This window comes from Ranitomeya imitator, chromosome 3 (genome assembly GCF_032444005.1).
Source record: "Ranitomeya imitator isolate aRanImi1 chromosome 3, aRanImi1.pri, whole genome shotgun sequence".
Lineage (NCBI taxonomy): Eukaryota > Metazoa > Chordata > Amphibia > Anura > Dendrobatidae > Ranitomeya > Ranitomeya imitator.
Window position 1 is genome coordinate 500,819,223 of NC_091284.1, and position 20,696 is coordinate 500,839,918.

The following is a 20,696-nucleotide window of genomic DNA, read 5'->3' on the forward strand; positions in this document are numbered from 1 at the left end:
TATACCATCATCTGCACTGGTCATACAGTTGGCTGAACTCACTAAAATCAACAGGATTGTTTGACAATCTCATGTGTGTAAAGGATCCCACATGTCCCCCCAGTGGACAGAGGTAGGGAAAAAAATGACCAGTCATGTTGGATTTCAAAGAGGAGATAATACACAGAAATCCATTTAAACAGCAGTCAAAAAAATCAGCAGAATTTACTTGCTACTCAGGGTCCCAGAGGAGATTTCAACTATTCTGCTTAATATTTTATACTGTTTTTGTGAAATAGCGTTTCACAATCATGAATCACGAACTCTACAGTGAATGAGTAATTAATTATCATGTCAAACTTATTGCTGGTGATACAATTAATTCACAATTAAACATACGTAATATCTATTTTGTATTATATAAAGCATCTGTGCATTCATTGTTCTCAGTAATTTTCCCTGTGAAATAAAACTGAAAAAGAAACATTTTGAGAAATGTATCTGTCTGTCCATAATTTGGGGATAATTAGCAGCTATTTGCACCATTGAATAACATTCATAGATTACCTCCTGTTGTATTTCTTCCCAACGAGTATTGAACTTGTCCAGTTTTTCATTGATCAGTTCATCCATCACGCCTCCATCGGTCAATGTCTGAGCAAGTTCTTTAATTTGATTCCGATTGTCTTCTGGATGTTTCATGATTTTTTCTATGGACTAGACATAAAATGTACAAGTGAAAAAAAAAAAAAAACTATCATATGTCATCATATACCAGTAATTTCAAACTACAATTTCCAAAAATAATAATGGCTTCTTAGCACAAATTTTATTAACATTCATTTGTATAACATAGATAAGATCACAAAAAGTAATACTGAAATGCAGAAAGGGATCGTCCATGATTTACCATACATATTGATGACCCATATCTGTGACAGGTCATCAATATGAGATCAATGGGCATCAGACACCCCCCATGATCAGCTGATATTCTTTCCAGCAGGAGGCAAATGTAAGCAATGTATGGAGTGGAATGCCAGAGCTTTACCCAATATTCAGTTAGAGGAAGAAAAATTGCAGTACTTGGCAGCGGACACCAAGTTATGGTGCTATGGTGTTCCGGTGTTGCATCTGGCCACTGCCAAAGCAGTTATCAGCTTATCAGTGGGGGAGTAATGTGTCGGACGCCAACCAATCTCAATTCCAGATTAACTTCTTTAATGCAGGGCAAGCAGTTTTTTCCAGAACCAGAATCTTTGTGGAAGTAAAATATATACAAAAAGCTCAAAAGAACATGATCAATATTTCTTCAAAGTTATCAAAGACAAATTATCAGTATTCCAAATAAAGATTTCGTTTCAACTTTATTGTTTGGTGACTGGTATCATATTTTTCCACTAAACTATTGTATGCTCCTAGTATACAACTTGGTAAATCATTTTAAATGGAATTACTTGGTGAAAGGGTTTATGCTAATTAGGATCAAGATGTATAGATTTGCAAGATTCAAACTGTACCCTTTGGTAGTTAGGTCACAAGGTTTCATAGTAAGCACAAGGCCTGAATTATTTTCATGTAAACTTTAATGGGAATGTTAAAGTGCATATTGAAACTATTTTATCAATATAACATTAAAGTGTGTTTAAAGTGTTATTGTATCCCAAGGTTGCAGAGTGCTAAAATAACAAAATGAGGCTCTTACTCACGCTTCTCGGTGCAGAGCTGACTCTACGCTGCTGCTCTCGTCTTTGTTGTTTGGCTGCAGTGGTGATGGTGTGTTTATAGCACCAGTAACTGTTGCGGCCAATTTCATGGCTCAGTAGCTCATGCCAGCTACATTGGTAGAGCCACTAAGGCCGGTGATTGGCTGTAGCAGGTAAGGGTCAATGAGGCCTACTACACAACTAGCTATCTGTACAGTGTGCTTTTTTAAATCTATCATTTTAAAAGTGCACAGCTTAGAATGAGCAGTTGACATGATCACTGCAGTCAATCAATAAAGTGTGTCTCAAAAAAGGCAATGTTGGACTAAGGGAGGTTAAGAAGCAGTTATTTATATGGTCAATTCATTGCTATATATCCATATTATTATGGTGTTAAAGAAGCACTCCCTTTATTTTTTGACTCTCCAAATCTCTGTATATGATCAAGTAGAGAAGTGTCTGCGTTTCTATGTAGGGTTTCTGTTTCTATGTAGGGTTTCTGTTTCTATGTAGTGTTTATACTCATATAAACCCTACATAGAAATAAATGCACGGACAGGATCAAAATCAAACAAAATAATTTTATTAAACAAACCACATATAAAATGAATTCCTACCAATCTACGGGATACTCTGATAAATGACAACTACACAGGAGCCACAGGTCAGAGGCTACAAATATGCATATAATAGTACTGATGACCCTAATAAATCATAACACATGAGCATAGTGAGCTCACAAAAAATGGAACTTAGTATGCTAAGCTGGTAAAGAGCATCCAGAGGAAAACATTAGGGGAATTATAACCACTCATGCAGCATATTTACCTCAGACCAGCGGCGCCACCACCCCTACGCGCGTTTCGGCGTGCGTGCCTTCTTCTGGGGGAGTTGTTAATATACTCACCCAGTGCCATTCCATTACTCTTCTGAGTCAAATGACGACCATTCAGACTTTTAAGATCACATTGCACACTGTGTGACCCAGAAGTGGGTGTTTACAATGTAAGACTATGGAGCATCAGAACAAAAACTCGATAGGCTTATATTGTAAAAGAGTCTGAAATGCTGTCATGTGACTCAGAAGAGGAGCATAGACATAGACATAGTGGCAATCGGGGAAGAGAGTGATCGGAGAGTTTAAGACACTGAAACTTCACAACGCTAACATTTACACAGGGCTAGGAAATAAAAAAAAAAAAAATCGGAGTGCTTCTTTAACTGGCCTTGAACTATGAGTTAGGAATGGAAAGCCTGGCAAGGTAATGATTTTTAATTCTGTATATTTAACGTAACACCTTTCCAAGTAACATCGAAATAATTAATTATTTCTCTTCAACAGGAGATTTCAAGTAGAAACCCAATTTCAGCTTGCAATAAATAATTGACATGGTTGATGCTATTACCTAATTATACATGCCAATTATTTTCATTAGACAACAAAATTGCCATTACATTTTAATCAATAGCATTTCAATACAAACCTTCAATGCCTGAGAAATCTCTTCTGGCGACCCTTTGGGTTGTTCTGTGGTTTTTAGCTTTTCTTCAGTTTCATCAATCCACTTATTTTCAGCCTCCAGATAAGACAGAAGTTCTAGCCAACATTTCCATACTTCCTGTAATAAATGATCAAGAACAATATATTGTTGACACTATTCGGTATATTCAAATTGATCTGAGCAATATTCATATAAGGACTGTTGCAAAACATGACATAAAGTACCGAGAGCTTTCCAAAAGACCACTTTTTTTAAATAACTTTTGAACCAACCAGAATTTTCTCTGACAACTTTTTAATTCCTTCATGTCCTGTATATGTTTATTAACCCTGTTTTCTGAAGGGACCATTCTTTGAGATAATGATATACATAAACGGGAGTTGTAGGGTCAAACCTCTACGCTTGCCAAATAAGGAGGGACCCAAACAGATTCACTCATCTCTAATTGCAAGCAGTCAGAATTTTAGCTTTATGATTTGTAAGATATATCCAAGCAGTATTTTGATGTTGCTTGGTTCTGTGAATGGTACTATTCTGGCAAAATATGATGTAAATGTTTTTGCACTGTGTAGCAGCATTTCTTGTTTGTACTGTATGGCAGTTTTTTAAGCTTATCTAGAATCTATTAAAGCCAACAAATTAACCCCTTCCAACATAGGACATATTAGGAAATAATATTTAGGTTGCAGTTGTTTGGAGCGGCTCTGGAGCTGAGCCACCTTTACACTTGGTGGGTGCCATCTGTGTTATACAGCCAGCATCCACCGATAATAGCAGTGATAAGGGTCTGCTCTGTCTGCTGCTATTAAACTTCCTAATCCTATTAGTATATTGCAATCATCATATGATATAGCACTATGTGCTTAAAATTGCTAATTTTGCCCTTCTACCCAGATAATTCTTCACTTTTCCATTAGGTCAATGACATCACTTGATTAAAACCTGACACGCTGAATCTTTCTATGCTCTATGTAGAAACAAGGGTTCAGGTTTCCCTAGATTTAAATAATCATTGCAAAAGTGACAGGCAGAGGGGAGGAGAGAAGCAGCCGGGTCATCAGTTGAAGAGAATGATTTTGGCAGGGAAAATAGAATTCCTGTTTCTACATCGAGAAGAAAAGAGAAGAATTAGCTGGGTAGAAGGGCAAAGTGAGCAATTGCAAGTACACAGTGCTGTATTTATTATTATTATTGCACATTTTTATAGCGCCATTTATTCCATGGTGCTTTGCATGTGAATACATGTGTATAATATGATGATTGCAATATATTAAGAGTGTAAAACCTTTGATGGGAGGTCTTCTTAAGAAAACTCTATCAATCTCTGACAATCTCATACAGTGGTATTTAGGGCACACAATTACTGGTTCAAGTCCACAAGGGGGGACAAAATACAGTAAGGTAAGATATAAAAAATCAAAAACAAAAATTTGAATCACTCCACTTTCCTGCCTTAAAAACACATTAAAACCTTAAAAAAAAATTGGTATTGACGCATCGGTAAAAATGCAATCTAAAATTATTTAATCTGCATGTCAAATGTTGTAAATAAAATAAATCAAAGTACTAAAATAGCTGATTTTTTGGTCACCACACATAAACCAAAGAATGCAACAAAAAGTGATAAAAATGATGTACATGACCGAAATTAGTACCACTAAAAGCTGCAGCTTGCTCAACAAACAAAAATAAATAAATAAATCAAGAACTTCTAACATTCCATCTATGGAAAAATAAACAGCCATGGGTCTGGGAAATTGGCATCATAAACCTATTTCTTTTTGCAGAATTTTTTTAGAACACTATAATAATACCAAACAGTGCACGCTTTTATGTCTCAGTAAGGCTACGTTCACATTTACGTTCTGCCGGGCTGCGTCGGGCGCAGCCGCGGCGACGCATGCACCATGCGCCCCTATAGTTTGCATGCGTTTTGCGATGCATGCGTTTTTTTTTGCCGCAAGCATTAGGGCGCATTTTTTTGCGTCCAAAATTCGGCAAAAAAGGACGCATGCATCGCAAAACTATGCGTTTTAGCGTGCGTTTTTGTGCGTTTTTGTTTGCGTTGTGCGTTGCGTCACCGACGCAACATCGCACAACGCAAATGTGAACGTAGCCTAATCAGACGGATTCAGGAAATTAACGCTGCCCTGTCAGTCTTTTCGCATATTAAACAAAGGAAAAACAAAACTGAAAAAACAATGACAGAAATGCTTGTTTTCCACCATTGCACCATACCTGTAATATTCTTACTGCTTTACAGTACAATATGTATAGGAAATTTCCTGAACTATATGCACATATATTCTAATCATGTAAGGTCACAAGAAGTGAAATCGGGAACAACAAAAAAAAGACAAGACAACTTGTATATTTGTAGTATCTTACTAATTTCCTAATAACTTCATAATACAATTTTCTAAGGTCCTGGTTTAGATGCTTGAGATATCCTACCACACTCTGCCAATATGAGATCGGAATGTTCATTAATTTCACTTTTATTAACTATGTGGCAGTAGTACATTCAGAGACTAAAAACTTAACGATCTGAAAGATTAGCAAATAAGATCTTAATGACATTGCCATGAATCCTGGATCAGATTATCTAACCTGTAGCGTTTCACACTTTCCATTTAACCTGCTGCACAGTCTTTCATAGTTGGTGACTAAAGCGTCCAGTTCTTTCTTTATGGGCTCATGGGCAGCAGATGGCGCTGTTGCAATGAAGTTGTTCACAGACTCTGTCAAAAGTTTCACTTTTTCTTGTTTCTGTGAAGCATCTTCTTTTGCCCTCTGCAAGCAGCAAAAGGTTATTGTTAGATTTATTTATTTTTTTTTAGACAGAAAACAAAGTTAATTGAGCAGGCAATAATCACTCCACAAATCGGTAGAAAGACAGAATAGTTTTTGGAACATCAGTGCTGCTCCCAATAACATGTATCTTACAGTTTGATCATTACAGTTAGGGACAACTATATCCAATGTCACACCTCAAAGTTTTCCTTTCCATTACCCTTCTAAATCACATGTGCTAGAAAGTAAAAACAGTATATTAAGACCTGGTGGTTATATGATATATACAAAATGACATTGCTGGTAAAGATTGTGGGCTGAATTCATTATTGCATTTTACCCAATTTTTTGGTTTGGTGCAAAATGTTTGTTTAAATTGTTTATTATATCCCCTCTTCATGCCTGGAGGGATTTTAGTATGTCCGGAGTTTTGGCAAATTTTATGACATTATAGTAGAGCTGAAAAGTCACTAAAAAGGTCAAAAATAAATATTCTTAAAAAGACGGTCCCAAACTAACATTAATTTACATCCTAAATGTCTGTCTGTATCATGTCTTAATCTTATCTCTTTTCTAATATACCTTGATGAAAAAATCCTTATTGCTTTCTCTCTATGAAATAGTTTTATTCTGTTTTTTACCTACTTCCTGTTGGATGACGCTTTGTTTGAGAGCCCCCAGTGCATGCTGGCCGAGATGGGGCTGGCCTCTGCTCCTCAAAGGTTCTGTTTACAATGCACACAGACAGTGCACTCTCTTACCTGCTCACCACTTCTCATCTGATCTGGCGAGGGAGCGACCTGTCACTGTGCAGAGACAAAAATATTGCACAGTGACAAGTTCCTGCTCAGCATGTGTTTATAAATGACAACCAGCGCATGTTCTGTAGTCTATGGACTAGTCCAGCCCCTGAAATGACCATCACTCATATTGTTTCATTTCAGAGTGGGGACAGAGCCTCTGCCCGATGGTGACAACTTATTTGAATTTTCAAGCATGGACTAGGGGCTCTAAAACAAAGCTTCATCAGACAGGAAGTAGGCAAAACAATAAACCAATTAGATAGCGTCGGATGAAACAATAGGAGACAATTTACTTAAAGTATATTAGACAATACAGTGTGGGACATTTATATGGATACACCTAAATAAAATAGGAATGGTAGGTGATATCACCTTCCTGTTTGTGGCACATTAGTATATTGGAAAACTTTTCAAGATGGGTGGTGACCATGGTGGCCATTTTGAAGTCAGCCATTTTGAATCCAACTTTATTTTTTCCAATGGGAAGAGGGTCATGTGACACATCAAACTTATTGAGAATTTCACAAGAAAAACAATGGTCTGCTTGGCTTTAACATATCTCTATTCTTTCATGATTTATTTACAAGTTTATGACCACTTATAAAATGCATTCAAAGTGCTGCCCATTGTGTTGGATTGTCAATGCAACCCTCTTCTCCCACTCTTGACACACTGGTAGCAACGCCGCAGAAGAAATGCTAGCACAGGCTTCCAGTATCCATTGTTTCAGATGCTGTGCATCTCGTATCTTCACAGCATAGACAATTGCCTTCAGATGACCCCAAAGATAAAAGTCTAAGGTGGTCAGATTGGGAGACTTTGGTGCCATTCAACTGGCCCACAACGACCAATCCACTTTCCAGGAACCTGTTCATGTAGGAATGCTTGGACCTGACACTCATAATGTGGTGGTGCACATCTTGCTGGAAAAACTCAGGGAATGTGCCATCTTCACTGCATAAAGAGAACACCACATCATCATGATGGTCGTCATGGGACATGGTTATTTTTGATAACCAGCCAAGCTATAGCTGACAATGGAGGGCTGGTATTCTCAGGCTGGTAACGGGCCATGGATATTGACCCCAAGTCTAAAAATAGCAGCCCGCAGCCACCCCAGAAAAGGTAAATCTATTAGATGTGACAATTCTGGCACTTTGCCCAGCTCTTCCCACTTGCCCTGTGGCAGTGGCAAGTGGGGTTCATGTTTGTGGGGTTGATGTCACCTTTGTCGTGTGTGGTGACATAAAGCCCACGGCTTAGTAAAGAGAGGTGTCTATCTACTACATAATTGTCTAAGGGTCACTTCCATCTTTCTGTCTGTCCTTCTGTCTTTCCTTCTTTCTGTCACGGATATTCATTGGTCGCGGCCTCTGTCTGTCATGGAAATCCATCCAAGTCGCTGATTGGTCATGGTAAAACGCCCATGACCATTGCCACGACCAATCAGCGACAGGCGCAGTCCGGCAGCAACATGGCCGCTTCTTCTTCCCCACAGTCACTGCCCGCTCCATACTCCCCTCCAGTCAGCGCTCACACAGAGTTAATGGCAGCGCTAATGGACCGCATTATGCCATGGTATAACACACTCCATTACCGCTGCTATTAAGCCTGTGTGACCAACTTTTTTACTATTAATGCTGTGTATGCAGCCTCAATAGTAAAAAGATCTAATGTTAAAAATAATTAAAAAAATAAAAAATCATCATATACTCACATTCCGACGCCTTTCCCTCTCCTCGCGACGCTCCGGTTACCGCTCCATGCAAGCGGCAGGTTCCGGTGGCAAGGATGGTATGCGACAAGGACCTTCCATGACGTCATGGTTCTGTGACCACGACGTCATCACAGGTCCTGCGAGAAAGACCTGCCATGATGTCATGGTCATGTAACCGCGATGTCATCACAGGTCCTGCGCCCATACCAACCCTGGGACCGGAAGCTGCCGCGTGCACCGCACACAGGGCCAGGACTTCAACGGAGGGTGAGTATATGTTTATTTTTTATTTTAAGTCTGTATACTACATGGCTCTGTACTGTATACTCCATCACTGTGCAATATACTACGTGGCTGGTAATCAGCTGGTTAGAGGATAATAAAACTTAACCTTTAATAAATAAGTTAAAAAATCTACAAAGTGCGAGGAAAATAGTGCAAAATAAGTGCAAGTGCTATAAACAAAAGTGCAAATAAAAACCAAACAAATAACAATTGCACATACCACTTTTCAAGATCTTTTAGACATACAGATTAAGACTAATAAGTGTAGTCATATGAAAAATACATAAGATTTAAGCTATCTCCTATAGATCCAAGATCACTCTTTTACAGATCCTCGACCAATCGGTCACAAAAATTGAAGATACCACTCAATTAATACCCGCCTTGGATATAGCAAAGCCACAAAGAGCAAATCTATGCATGTAGGTATTAGTGCAGTCAGTATTTGACCCTCAGTTGTATTTTATATTATTATGTGGTCAACTCCAAAACTGCCAATCCAGAGGTACCTCCTATGGTGGCAGTTAGTGATAGTGCAAAATTGAAGCAAGCTCAAAATCATTAAATATCAATCATGATATATTACCCAGAAACGCCACCTAAATACATAATACCTCCCACCAGGGGCAGGCATGTTCAATACATGGCTAAAATTGGTATACTTTTCAAGACTAAAGTTTTATACTCATCTGCGGAACCATATGTTCAATCGGTGCCTTATCTGAGTGTACAGGATCTCGTGTCTGGCATTGATCCATGCCTGCCAGACCACCTTGTCCTTATAGCAATTGGTGTCTCCCTACGCGTTACATATTTAGACTCATCAGGGGGGTAGCGACATAAACCTTATGGTATACGAGCATTGCTGAGCTCATGGTCTTCTTGCTTGCCTTAAATGGACTCCGTGCATATTCCCACATCGCGTGGTTCCAGACGCCGGAAAATCACTTCCAGTGTTCGGTGTGCTCATGCGCCGGAATGTGAACATCAAATCCGGGTCTTGAGCCGCAAGCGGTGAGTGTAGGAACGCTCATGTCATCTCCGGCTATTGGTACATGCACAAAGATGTACCGCTGACGTAATGCCCGGATTTCAGATCATGTGACCCGCAGCGGTGCACTATGTTGATGCAGCAGACGCATACTGTGCTGTCGCAAATACCTAATCTAGGTTAATATTTTTCAATCACCACCATGGAGGTTATCTTAAATATAGGTTCATACATGCAGATTTTTTGGAATCCCTAAATAATGAACACCTAACGGGATATTCGCTGTATCATTGTTCTCATTCGGCGCGGTCCTTCATACTAGGATATCACCTATTCAATGCATTTTTTCTTAAAATATATCTGGGAAGTGGAAGAGATACATGTACATTCCATATTGTGATGGGAGCCTATTAGGACATGACGGTACCTCCAATAATGTAACAACTCTGCTGGCATCACAGCATGGCCTCACATTTCTCATACAATCTTACCCACTGCTCCAGGCCATGATGTGGTTTCTGTTTCTTGCCAGCTCCATGTTCTGTGTCTCTGCTCTGTGCATGCCTCATGGCTATGTGTATAGGGGGCCGGCGCCTGAACTCTCTGGTTCTTATAGGAATCAGGTGCACCTGTCTAATCAGTTCCTGACCAATTACCAAGAGGCCTCCTGTATATAGTGCAGCTCCACCCTGTGGTCTGGGCCTGTGCAATGTGTTAGCTCAGTTAGTGTTTAGCTGCTGAGTTTGCCTGGCCTTGCTCTGAGTTTCTCCCTCTGAGCTTTTCTCTGTGCTTTTGCCTTGTTCTTGTAGTCCGCCCTCCAGGAGGCAGAATATCCTGGTCCCTGTGTCTTTGTCCCTGTGTCTTGTTCCATTGCCTTGTCTGTACTTTGTCTTTTCTCGGTCTCCTTGTCTGTGGCTTCCTTCCCTGCTTTGTCTTTCCTTGTGTTCTCAGTCTGCTTACACTCCGCACTCTTGCGGCTCTGCACTCAGTCCTTGCTTCGTACTCTCTGGCTTTGCTCTGTGGCTCCGCTCTTTGCGGTTCTATCTGGCTCCGCTCTTTGCGGTTCTATCTGGCTCTCCCTCCTGTGTTTCTGCACTTGGCTCCGTCTCTGCTCTTGGCTCCGCCTCCAGCGTCTCCGCTCTTGGTGTTACCTCCAGCGTCTCCGCTCTTGGCTCCGCCTCCAGCGCCTTCGCTCTTGGCTCCGCCTCCAGCATCTCCGCTCTTGGCTCCGCCTCCAGCATCTCGGCTCTTGGCTCCGCCTCCAGCGTCTTCGCTCTTGGCTCCGCCTCCAGCGTCTTCGCTCTTGGCTCCGCCTCCAGCGTCTCCGCTCTTGGCTCCGCCTCCAGCATCTCCGCTCTTGGCTCCGCCTCCAGCATCTCCGCCTCCAGCATCTCCGCTCTTGGCTCCGCCTCCAGCATCTCCGCTCTTGGCTCCGCCTCCAGCGTCTCCACTCTTGGCTCCGCCTCCAGCGTCTCCGCCCTTGGCTCCGCCTCCAGCATCTCCGCCCTTGGCTCCGCCTCTTGTGGCTCCGCCCTTGGCTCTGCCTTCTCCTTCTCTTCTCTTAGTTCCACCTTCTACTTGTTACTTAGTCCTCCTGTCTGTAAAGGCTCCTACCTGTTTCTCATACCTGCCTGCAGACCGGTCCCTACCGGTTCTTCCTATGTTCCAGCCGTACCCGCCTGCCTACCAGAGAGCCAGCCGTGTCCGCCTGCTCGCCAGTGTCTCTGTTGTACCCATCTGCCTGCCTGTGTCCCAGCCGTGCCCGCCTGTCAGCCAGAGTGCCAGCCGTGCCCGCTCCGTTCTTTAGTGGGATCAGCAGCCACAGCCAGACACCACCCTGGAGTAGCACCCAGGCAGCTGTCATAGTCACGCCCCTTCCAGGGTAGTCTGGTTTGTGGCACAGTGGGGCCACAAACCACCCCCGAATGCCCGCGCCATTCAGTCTGGGCGCGTGCGTGACAAATAACAAGCATGCCCATTAGGAAAAGGATAGAGAAGGGGTGACCCTCAACTCTATCCCTAAAAGACCCTATCTAATGAGACCCTACCTCCCGTGGAGGTTGGCACCCTAAGACCTGTGCAGTGGCGCCCCCACTCAACGGCGGCTGTCCCTATCGATAGAGTCCCTCTTGAATGGCCTATACAAAGAGGAAAATAAGAGAAATTCCGCTGTTCATTCAATCCATTCGGGCTCATTGTTTGTAGCCAAAATATCCACATGCATTCTCTCTGTAAGATGCGTTTATCCCAATTGCCTCCTCTCTGGGACTGAAAAATCTTGTCTAATCCCAAAAATTGAACTGCTCTCAGATCACCATTGTGTATTCTATTGATGTGATTGGCTACTGACGTGTCCGTCTTGTTGATGGTGTCCCTATGATGTTCCCCCACTCTTCTTCTTAGTTCACTATACGTGGCTGGGCAATATACTATGTGGCTGTACAATATACTACATGGCTCTGTGCTGTATACTCCGTCGCTGGGCAATATACTACGTGACTGGGCAATATACTACGTGGCTGGGCAATATACTACGTAACAGGCCAATATACTACGTGGCTGGGTAATATACTACATGGCTATGTGTTGTATACTCCATCGCTGGGCAATATACTACGTGACTGGGCAATATATTACGTGGCTGGGCAATATACTACATGACGGGGCAATATACTACGTGGCTGGGCAATATACTACATGGCTGGGCAATATACTACGTGGCTGGGCAATATAGTATGTGGCTGGGCAATATACTATGTGGCTGGGCAATATACTACATGGCTGGGCAATATACTATGTGGCTGGGCAATATACTACGTGGCTGGGCAATATACTACGTTGACATGCATATTCTAGAATACCCGATGCGCTAGAATCGGGCCACCATCTAGTAACCCATAAGCATTAAAGAAACTACTACGTGGCTCGGCAATATACTACATGGCTCTGTGCTGTATACTCCGTTGCTGGGCAATATACTACGTGACTGGGCAATATACTACGTGGCTGGGCAATATACTACGTGGCTGGGCAATATGCTACTTGGCTGGGCAATATACTACATTGCTGGGCAATATACTACGTGACTGGGCAAGATACTACGTGGTTGGGCAATATACTACGTGACTGGGCAATATACTACATGGTTGGGCAATATACTACGTGGCTGGGCAATATACTACGTGGCTGGGCAATATACTACGTGGCTGGGCAAAATACTACGTGGACATGCATATTCTAGAATACCCGATGCGTTAGGCCACCATCTAGTAACCCATAAGCATTAAAGAAACTACTTATTGTAATATTGGATATTTCCAGTTCAGCTCAGGTTGTCAGATTCCAGCACTTTTCTAAAGCACAGCCTTTTAGGTGCTCATAATTCTTTCCTGTAGACGGGAAATTAAATGTGTAGCAGTTTAATTAATGCTGCACTTGAGCAATTATTTCATTTACTCTAAATTTCTTTGTTTAGATCTCTAAAGAACAATCTAAATTCCCAAAAAGATAAGTCTTTGTATAAGTAGTTATTATTGCTAATAGAATTAGCTGTTTGCTGATAATTACACTCATCATGAAAAGACAAACATTCAGTGAAGCGTACAATAGCTAATCAACTGCCTTCAGCTACAGTTCACAGTCATTGACCTTGGTAAGAGCCAAGGTCTAATATAAAACAAGAGTTGTGCACATTGGATTCTGAAGCACAACCCATTGGCTGAATCTAATAATGTCTATTCATTTCTGGGTAGATTAGTAAGTTTAAGTATCGATTTCTTCATAACTAAAAAATATATATTTTTCTAAGTATAACATTGTAGTTTCAATGCAGCAAATAGTCATCCTGCAGTCGTGATTAGGGTTGAGCGACCTTGACCTTTTTAGAGTCGAGCTGTGTTTCGCGAAACCCGACTATCTTAGAAGTCGAGTCGAGTGGAATCGGCCGATTATCGCGAAAAGTCGGGTATCGCCCGAAACACGAAACCCAATGCAAGTCAATGGGGGAGCATAGTCGGCAGTGAGTGGAGGCCAGGAAAACACCTACACTGCCCATTTTAATGGCAAAAACATCCATTCTTGTTAAAGAAGCTTGTCAATTGTAATTTACCTTATAATAATTGGAAGGCATTTGAAATTGGGGGTCATTTGGCTAAAGTTGTGGGGGGTAGGGCTGGTTCAAGTAATTAGTGGGCCCAGTAAATCTGGACCACGTCACGGCAGTGGAGCAGGGAGAGGTAAGTATTTCAACTTTGCAAGTGCTGTGATCCTGAGCAAGCAGGGGGGGCCCACTCGTTGGCATTGGCACTGGCACAGGGCCCCTCAAAGAACAGCGGTGTGTTTGCATGGCGGGGGCGCCTCCCATCGGCAGCAACACTTTTGCGTACTATGAGAGGCCCTGTGCCAGTGACGTCGCCAACTAGTATTCCTCCCCCCACCTGATGAAGGAACCTGCACTTTCATCTGCACCTTCTTCTTTGTCCCCGTGTAAGGTGGTATGGTATGCGGGAAGAGGAACCTGACTTTCAGCAGGGTCACAATCTTGCTGTGTAGCGTGCACGGGGAATTTTGCGTTATGGGTCAATGTACCAGCAGACTCATCTATCACTGGTTGGGCAATGGGCAGGATGAGGAGGAAACACAGATATAGGCCCAAAGAATAAAGTTGGCTAAATGCAGTTCAAAATTGGTAACACAGGACTAACCAGGGGGCATTGCAGTGGAGGACAACTGGAATGAGAGGCTGACACAGAGAGTAGGCCCAAATCAGTAAGTAGTCGAAATGCAGTTCAAAATTGGCAACCGTAGTAAACAGGCGGCACAGCTTTGTTCAGTGGAGGAGAACAGCAAGGAGTGGCAGACACCGATAGTAGGCCCCAACCCAACTAGTAGGCCAAATGCAGTCTAACATTAACAACTACTTAACGAGAGCCTGAAAATGGAATTTCAGGACAGGAAACCAGGAGAACAGCAAGGAGTGGCAGACACCGATAGTAGGCCCCAAACCAACTAGTACGCCAAATGCAGTTGTTCCGTTTAACCACAATTTAATGAGAGCCTGAAGATAGAAGTTCAGGAAAGGCAACCTGGAGAACACCTTGGAGTGTAACACACCATCTCTCTACACCCCATACCCAATTTGTAGGCCTAATGCAGCGTAGTTTCCAACAACTACTAAACGAGAGCCGGAAGATCGAAGCTCAGGAAAGGCAACCTGGAGAACACCTTGGAGTGGAACACACCATCTCTCTACACCCCATACCCAATTTGTAGGCCTAATGCAGCGTAGTTTCCAACAACTACTAAACGAGAGCCGGAAGATCGAAGCTCAGGAAAGGCAACCTGGAGAACACCTTGGAGTGGAACACACCATCTCTCTACACCCCATACCCAATTTGTAGGCCTAATGCAGTGTAGTTTCCAAGAACTACTAAACGAGAGCCGGAAGATCGAAGCTCAGGAAAGGCAACCTGGAGAACACCTTGGAGTGGAACACACCATCTCTCTACACCCCATACCCAATTTGTAGGCCTAATGCAGTGTAGTTTCCAAGAACTACTAAACGAGAGCCGGAAGATCGAAGCTCAGGAAAGGCAACCTGGAGAACACCTTGGAGTGGAACACACCATCTCTCTACACCCCATACCCAATTTGTAGGCCTAATGCAGTGTAGTTTCCAAGAACTACTAAACGAGAGCCGGAAGATCGGAGCTCAGGAAAGGTAACCTGGAGAACACCTTGGAGTGGACCACACCATCTCTCTACACCCCATACCCAATTTGTAGGCCTAATGCAGTGTAGTTTCCAAGAACTACTAAACGAGAGCCGGAAGATCGGAGCTCAGGAAAGGTAACCTGGAGAACACCTTGGAGTGGAACACACCATCTCTCTACACCCCATACCCAATTTGTAGGCCTAATGCAGCGTAGTTTCCAACAACTGCTAAACGAGAGCCGGAAGATCGAAGCTCAGGAAAGGCAACCTGGAGAACACCTTGGAGTGGAACACACCATCTCTCTACACCCCATACCCAATTTGTAGGCCTAATGCAGTGTAGTTTCCAACAACTACTAAACGAGAGCATGAAGATTGAAGCATTGGCAAGGAAACCTGGGGAACACCTTGGAGTGGAACACACCATCTCTCTACACCCCATACCCAATTTGTAGGCCTAATGCAGCGTAGATTCCAACAACTACTAAACGAGAGTCGGAAGATCGAAGCTCAGGAAAGGCAACCTGGAGAACACCTTGGAGTGGAACACACCATCTCTCTACACCCCATACCCAATTTGTAGGCCTAATGCAGTGTAGTTTCCAAGAACTACTAAACGAGAGCCGGAAGATCGAAGCTCAGGAAAGGCAACCTGGAGAACACCTTGGAGTGGAACACACCATCTCTCTACACCCCATACCCAATTTGTAGGCCTAATGCAGTGTAGTTTCCAAGAACTACTAAACGAGAGCCGGAAGATCGGAGCTCAGGAAAGGTAACCTGGAGAACACCTTGGAGTGGAACACACCATCTCTCTACACCCCATACCCAATTTGTAGGCCTAATGCAGTGTAGTTTCCAAGAACTACTAAACGAGAGCCGGAAGTTCGGAGCTCAGGAAAGGTAACCTGGAGAACACCTTGGAGTGGAACTCACCATCTCTCTACACCCCATACCCAATTTGTAGGCCTAATGCAGTGTAGTTTCCAACAACTACTAAACGAGAGCATGAAGATCGAAGCATTGGCGAGGAAACCTGGGGAACACCTTGGAGTGGAACACACCATCTCTCTACACCCCATACCCAATTTGTAGGCCTAATGCAGCGTAGTTTCCAACAACTACTAAACGAGAGCCGGAAGATCGAAGCTCAGGAAAGGCAACCTGGAGAACACCTTGGAGTGGAACACACCATCTCTCTACACCCCATACCCAATTTGTAGGCCTAATGCAGTGTAGTTTCCAACAACTACTAAACGAGAGCATGAAGATCGAAGCATTGGCGAGGAAACCTGGGGAACACCTTGGAGTGGAACACACCATCTCTCTACACCCCATACCCAATTTGTAGGCCTAATGCAGCGTAGTTTCCAACAACTACTAAACGAGAGTCGGAAGATCGAAGCTCAGGAAAGGCAACCTGGAGAACACCTTGGAGTGGAACACACCATCTCTCTACACCCCATACCCAATTTGTAGGCCTAATGCAGTGTAGTTTCCAAGAACTACTAAACGAGAGCCGGAAGATCGAAGCTCAGGAAAGGCAACCTGGAGAACACCTTGGAGTGGAACACACCATCTCTCTACACCCCATACCCAATTTGTAGGCCTAATGCAGTGTAGTTTCCAAGAACTACTAAACGAGAGCCGGAAGATCGGAGCTCAGGAAAGGTAACCTGGAGAACACCTTGGAGTGGAACACACCATCTCTCTACACCCCATACCCAATTTGTAGGCCTAATGCAGTGTAGTTTCCAAGAACTACTAAACGAGAGCCGGAAGATCGGAGCTCAGGAAAGGTAACCTGGAGAACACCTTGGAGTGGAACTCACCATCTCTCTACACCCCATACCCAATTTGTAGGCCTAATGCAGCGTAGTTTCCAACAACTACTAAACGAGAGCCGGAAGATCGAAGCTCAGGAAAGGCAACCTGGAGAACACCTTGGAGTGGAACACACCATCTCTCTACACCCCATACCCAATTTGTAGGCCTAATGCAGTGTAGTTTCCAAGAACTACTAAACGAGAGCCGGAAGATCGAAGCTCAGGAAAGGCAACCTGGAGAACACCTTGGAGTGGAACACACCATCTCTCTACACCCCATACCCAATTTGTAGGCCTAATGCAGTGTAGTTTCCAAGAACTAGTAAACGAGAGCCGGAAGATCGGAGCTCAGGAAAGGTAACCTGGAGAACACCTTGGAGTGGAACACACCATCTCTCTACACCCCATACCCAATTTGTAGGCCTAATGCAGTGTAGTTTCCAACAACTACTAAACGAGAGCATTAAGATCGAAGCAATGGCGAGGAAACCTGGGGCACACCTTGGGGAGGCAGACACCGTTAGTAGGCCCTACCAAAGTTGTACCCCCAATGCAGTTTTAAAATTCCTAGATGCTGAAAACAAGACTATTGACGCTCAGATTTGTTCAAAGGAACACAGCTGAATTGAGTGGCGCAGACAGACACAGGTAGTAGGACTTAACCCAAAAATGTGGCTCACTGCAGCTTAAAAAAGTTACAGGGGTACACAAGCAGCAGTGCTCTGGGCAGTGGAGGACAATTTCAATAGTGGACCGCAGACAGACTTTGTACGCCTACTATTAAAAAAAGGATGCTCTATGCAATTAAAAATAGGTTCCAGGGGTCCACGGGCAGCAGTGGTGTGGTCAGTGGACGAGTATTGGAAGGAGGGACCGCAGACAGGCGTAGTAGGCCTAACATAACAAAATTAGGCTGTAGACACTGTAAAATTGGTTCCAGGGGTACACGGGCAGCAGTGGTGTGGTCAGCGGAGGAAAATTGGAATTAGGGACTGCAGACAGACTTTGTAGGCTGTCCCCTGTGGACCATGCATCCAACACATTAACCCAGTGCGCCGTAATGGACACGTAACTTTTTGTGGACATGCCTACTGGTCCATGCGTCTCTTGTCAGGTGCACCTTTCTACTGTTTGATTGCCTGAGTGCTATGACAATGCAGACTTTTTCATGCTGGTGGAGGGCTGGGATGGCTTTTCTCGCAAAAGAAATGTCGACTGGGTAGCTTGAACCGTTGCACAGCGTAGTTCATCTGGGCTTTCTAAATATAAAACAAAGAAAAAAAGGAGGCTACATGCACTTTCAGCTGGGTTCCAGGGGTACACGGCCAGCATTGGTCTGGTCAGTGGAGAACTATTGGAAGGAGTGACCGCAAACAGGCATCGAAGGCCTAACATAATAACACATTGCTGTTGGCAATTTTAAATTGGTTCCAGGGGAACACGAGCAGCAGTGGCCTGGTCAGTGTAGTAGTAGTAGAAAGAACGGACCGCAGACAGGCATCGAAGGCCTAAAATAAAAAAATTGGGCTGGCTGTAGGCAATTTTAAATTGGTTCCAGGGGTACACGGGCAGCAGTGGTGTGGTCAGTGGAGGCATATTGTAAGGAGTGACCGCAGACAGGCATCGAAGGCCTAAAATAATAACACATGGCTGTAGGCAATTTTAAATTGGTTCCAGGGGTACACGGGCAGCAGTGGTGTGGTCAGTGGAGGCCTAGTGGAAGGAGTGACCGCAGACAGGCATCGAAGGCCAAAAATAAAAAAATTGGGCTGGCTGTAGGCAATTTTAAATTGGTTCCAGGGGTACACGGGCAGCAGTGGTGTGGTCAGTGGAGGCATATTGTAAGGAGTGACCGCAGACAGGCATCGAAGGCCTAAAATAATAACACATGGCTGTAGGCAATTTTAAATTGGTTCCAGGGGTACACGGGCAGCAGTGGTGTGGTCAGTGGAGGCCTAGTGGAAGGAGTGACCGCAGACAGGCATCGAAGGCCTAAAATAAAAAAATTGGGCTGGCTGTAGGCAATTTTAAATTGGTCCCAGGGGTACACGGGCAGCAGTTGTGTGGTCAGTGGAGGCATATTGTAAGGAGTGACCGCAGACAGGCATCGAAGGCCTAAAATAATAACACATGGCTGTAGGCAATTTTAAATTGGTTCCAGGGGTACACGGGCAGCAGTGGTGTGGTCAGTGGAGGCATATTGTAAGGAGTGACCGCAGACAGGCATCGAAGGCCTAAAATAATAACACATGGCTGTAGGCTATTTTAAATTGGTTCCAGGGGTACACGGGCAGCAGTGGCCTGGTCAGTGTAGTAGTAGTAGAAAGAACGGACCGCAGACAGGCATCGAAGGCCTAAAATAAAAAAATTGGGCTGGCTGTAGGCAATTTTAAATTGGTTCCAGGGGTACACGGGCAGCAGTGGTGTGGTCAGTGGAGGCATATTGTAAGGAGTGACCGCAGACAGGCATCGAAGGCATAAAATAATAACACATGGCTGTAGGCAATTTTAAATTGGTTCCAGGGGTACACGGGCAGCAGTGGTGTGGTCAGTGGAGGCCTAGTGGAAGGAGTGACCGCAGACAGGCATCGAAGGCCTAAAATAAAAAAATTGGGCTGGCTGTAGGCAATTTTAAATTGGTTCCAGGGGTACACGGGCAGCAGTGGTGTGGTCAGTGGAGGCCTAGTGGAAGGAGTGACCGCAGACAGGCATCGAAGGCCTAAAATAATAACACATGGCTGTAGGCAATTTTAAATTGGTTCCAGGGGTACACGGGCAGCAGTGGCCTGGTCAGTGTAGTAGTAGTAGAAAGAATGGACCGCAGACAGGCATCGAAGGCCTAAAATAAAAAAATTGGGCTGGCTGTAGGCAATTTTAAATTGGTTCCAGGGGTACACGGGCAGCAGTGGTGTGGTCAGTGGAGGCATAGTGGAAGGAGTGACCGCAGACAGGCTTCGAAGGCCTAACATAACAAAAATGTCAATACAATGGTATTGTCAGTGGCAGGCATTGAAGGATGTCAGCGCATAGACTAAACATTGGTGGAGCTGTGAGATAATTTTGCAAGTGGTAGAGCACTGTTTGAGCTGGCGGGGGGGGGAACTGTCTTGTGGCCGGCGGTACAGGCCCAGGGCCCCTCATATTACAACGGTGTGTCTGACGTTGGGTGAGCACCACCACCGCCAGAGACACTTTATTGTACTAGGAGGGACCCAGTGGCAGTGCCGTCGACCAAAAGCGGGCACACCCACCTCTTCAGACAAACAGCACTCTGACGGGTGCTGTCGCCAAGTGTCGATACCACGGCCCCGTGTGGGGAGTTTGGCCATTTAGTGAGGTGTAAACATGTCGTATGCTGGACAATCAGGTGCAGAAAATTACG

General features: G+C 44.0%; 1 protein-coding gene across 1 annotated transcript in view; it reads right to left on the bottom strand.

Moving 5' to 3' along the window:
• Window positions 1-20,696, bottom strand: part of DMD (dystrophin) — a 4,179,683-nt gene that overhangs the window by 2,448,654 nt on the left and 1,710,333 nt on the right. The window contains exons 27-29 of the mRNA XM_069757653.1: window positions 5,798-5,980; window positions 3,170-3,304; window positions 547-696 (exon numbers count right to left, since the gene is read on the bottom strand). Coding sequence (XP_069613754.1) covers window positions 547-696; window positions 3,170-3,304; window positions 5,798-5,980 — 468 coding nt within the window. The remainder of the gene's footprint in view (window positions 1-546; window positions 697-3,169; window positions 3,305-5,797; window positions 5,981-20,696) is intronic.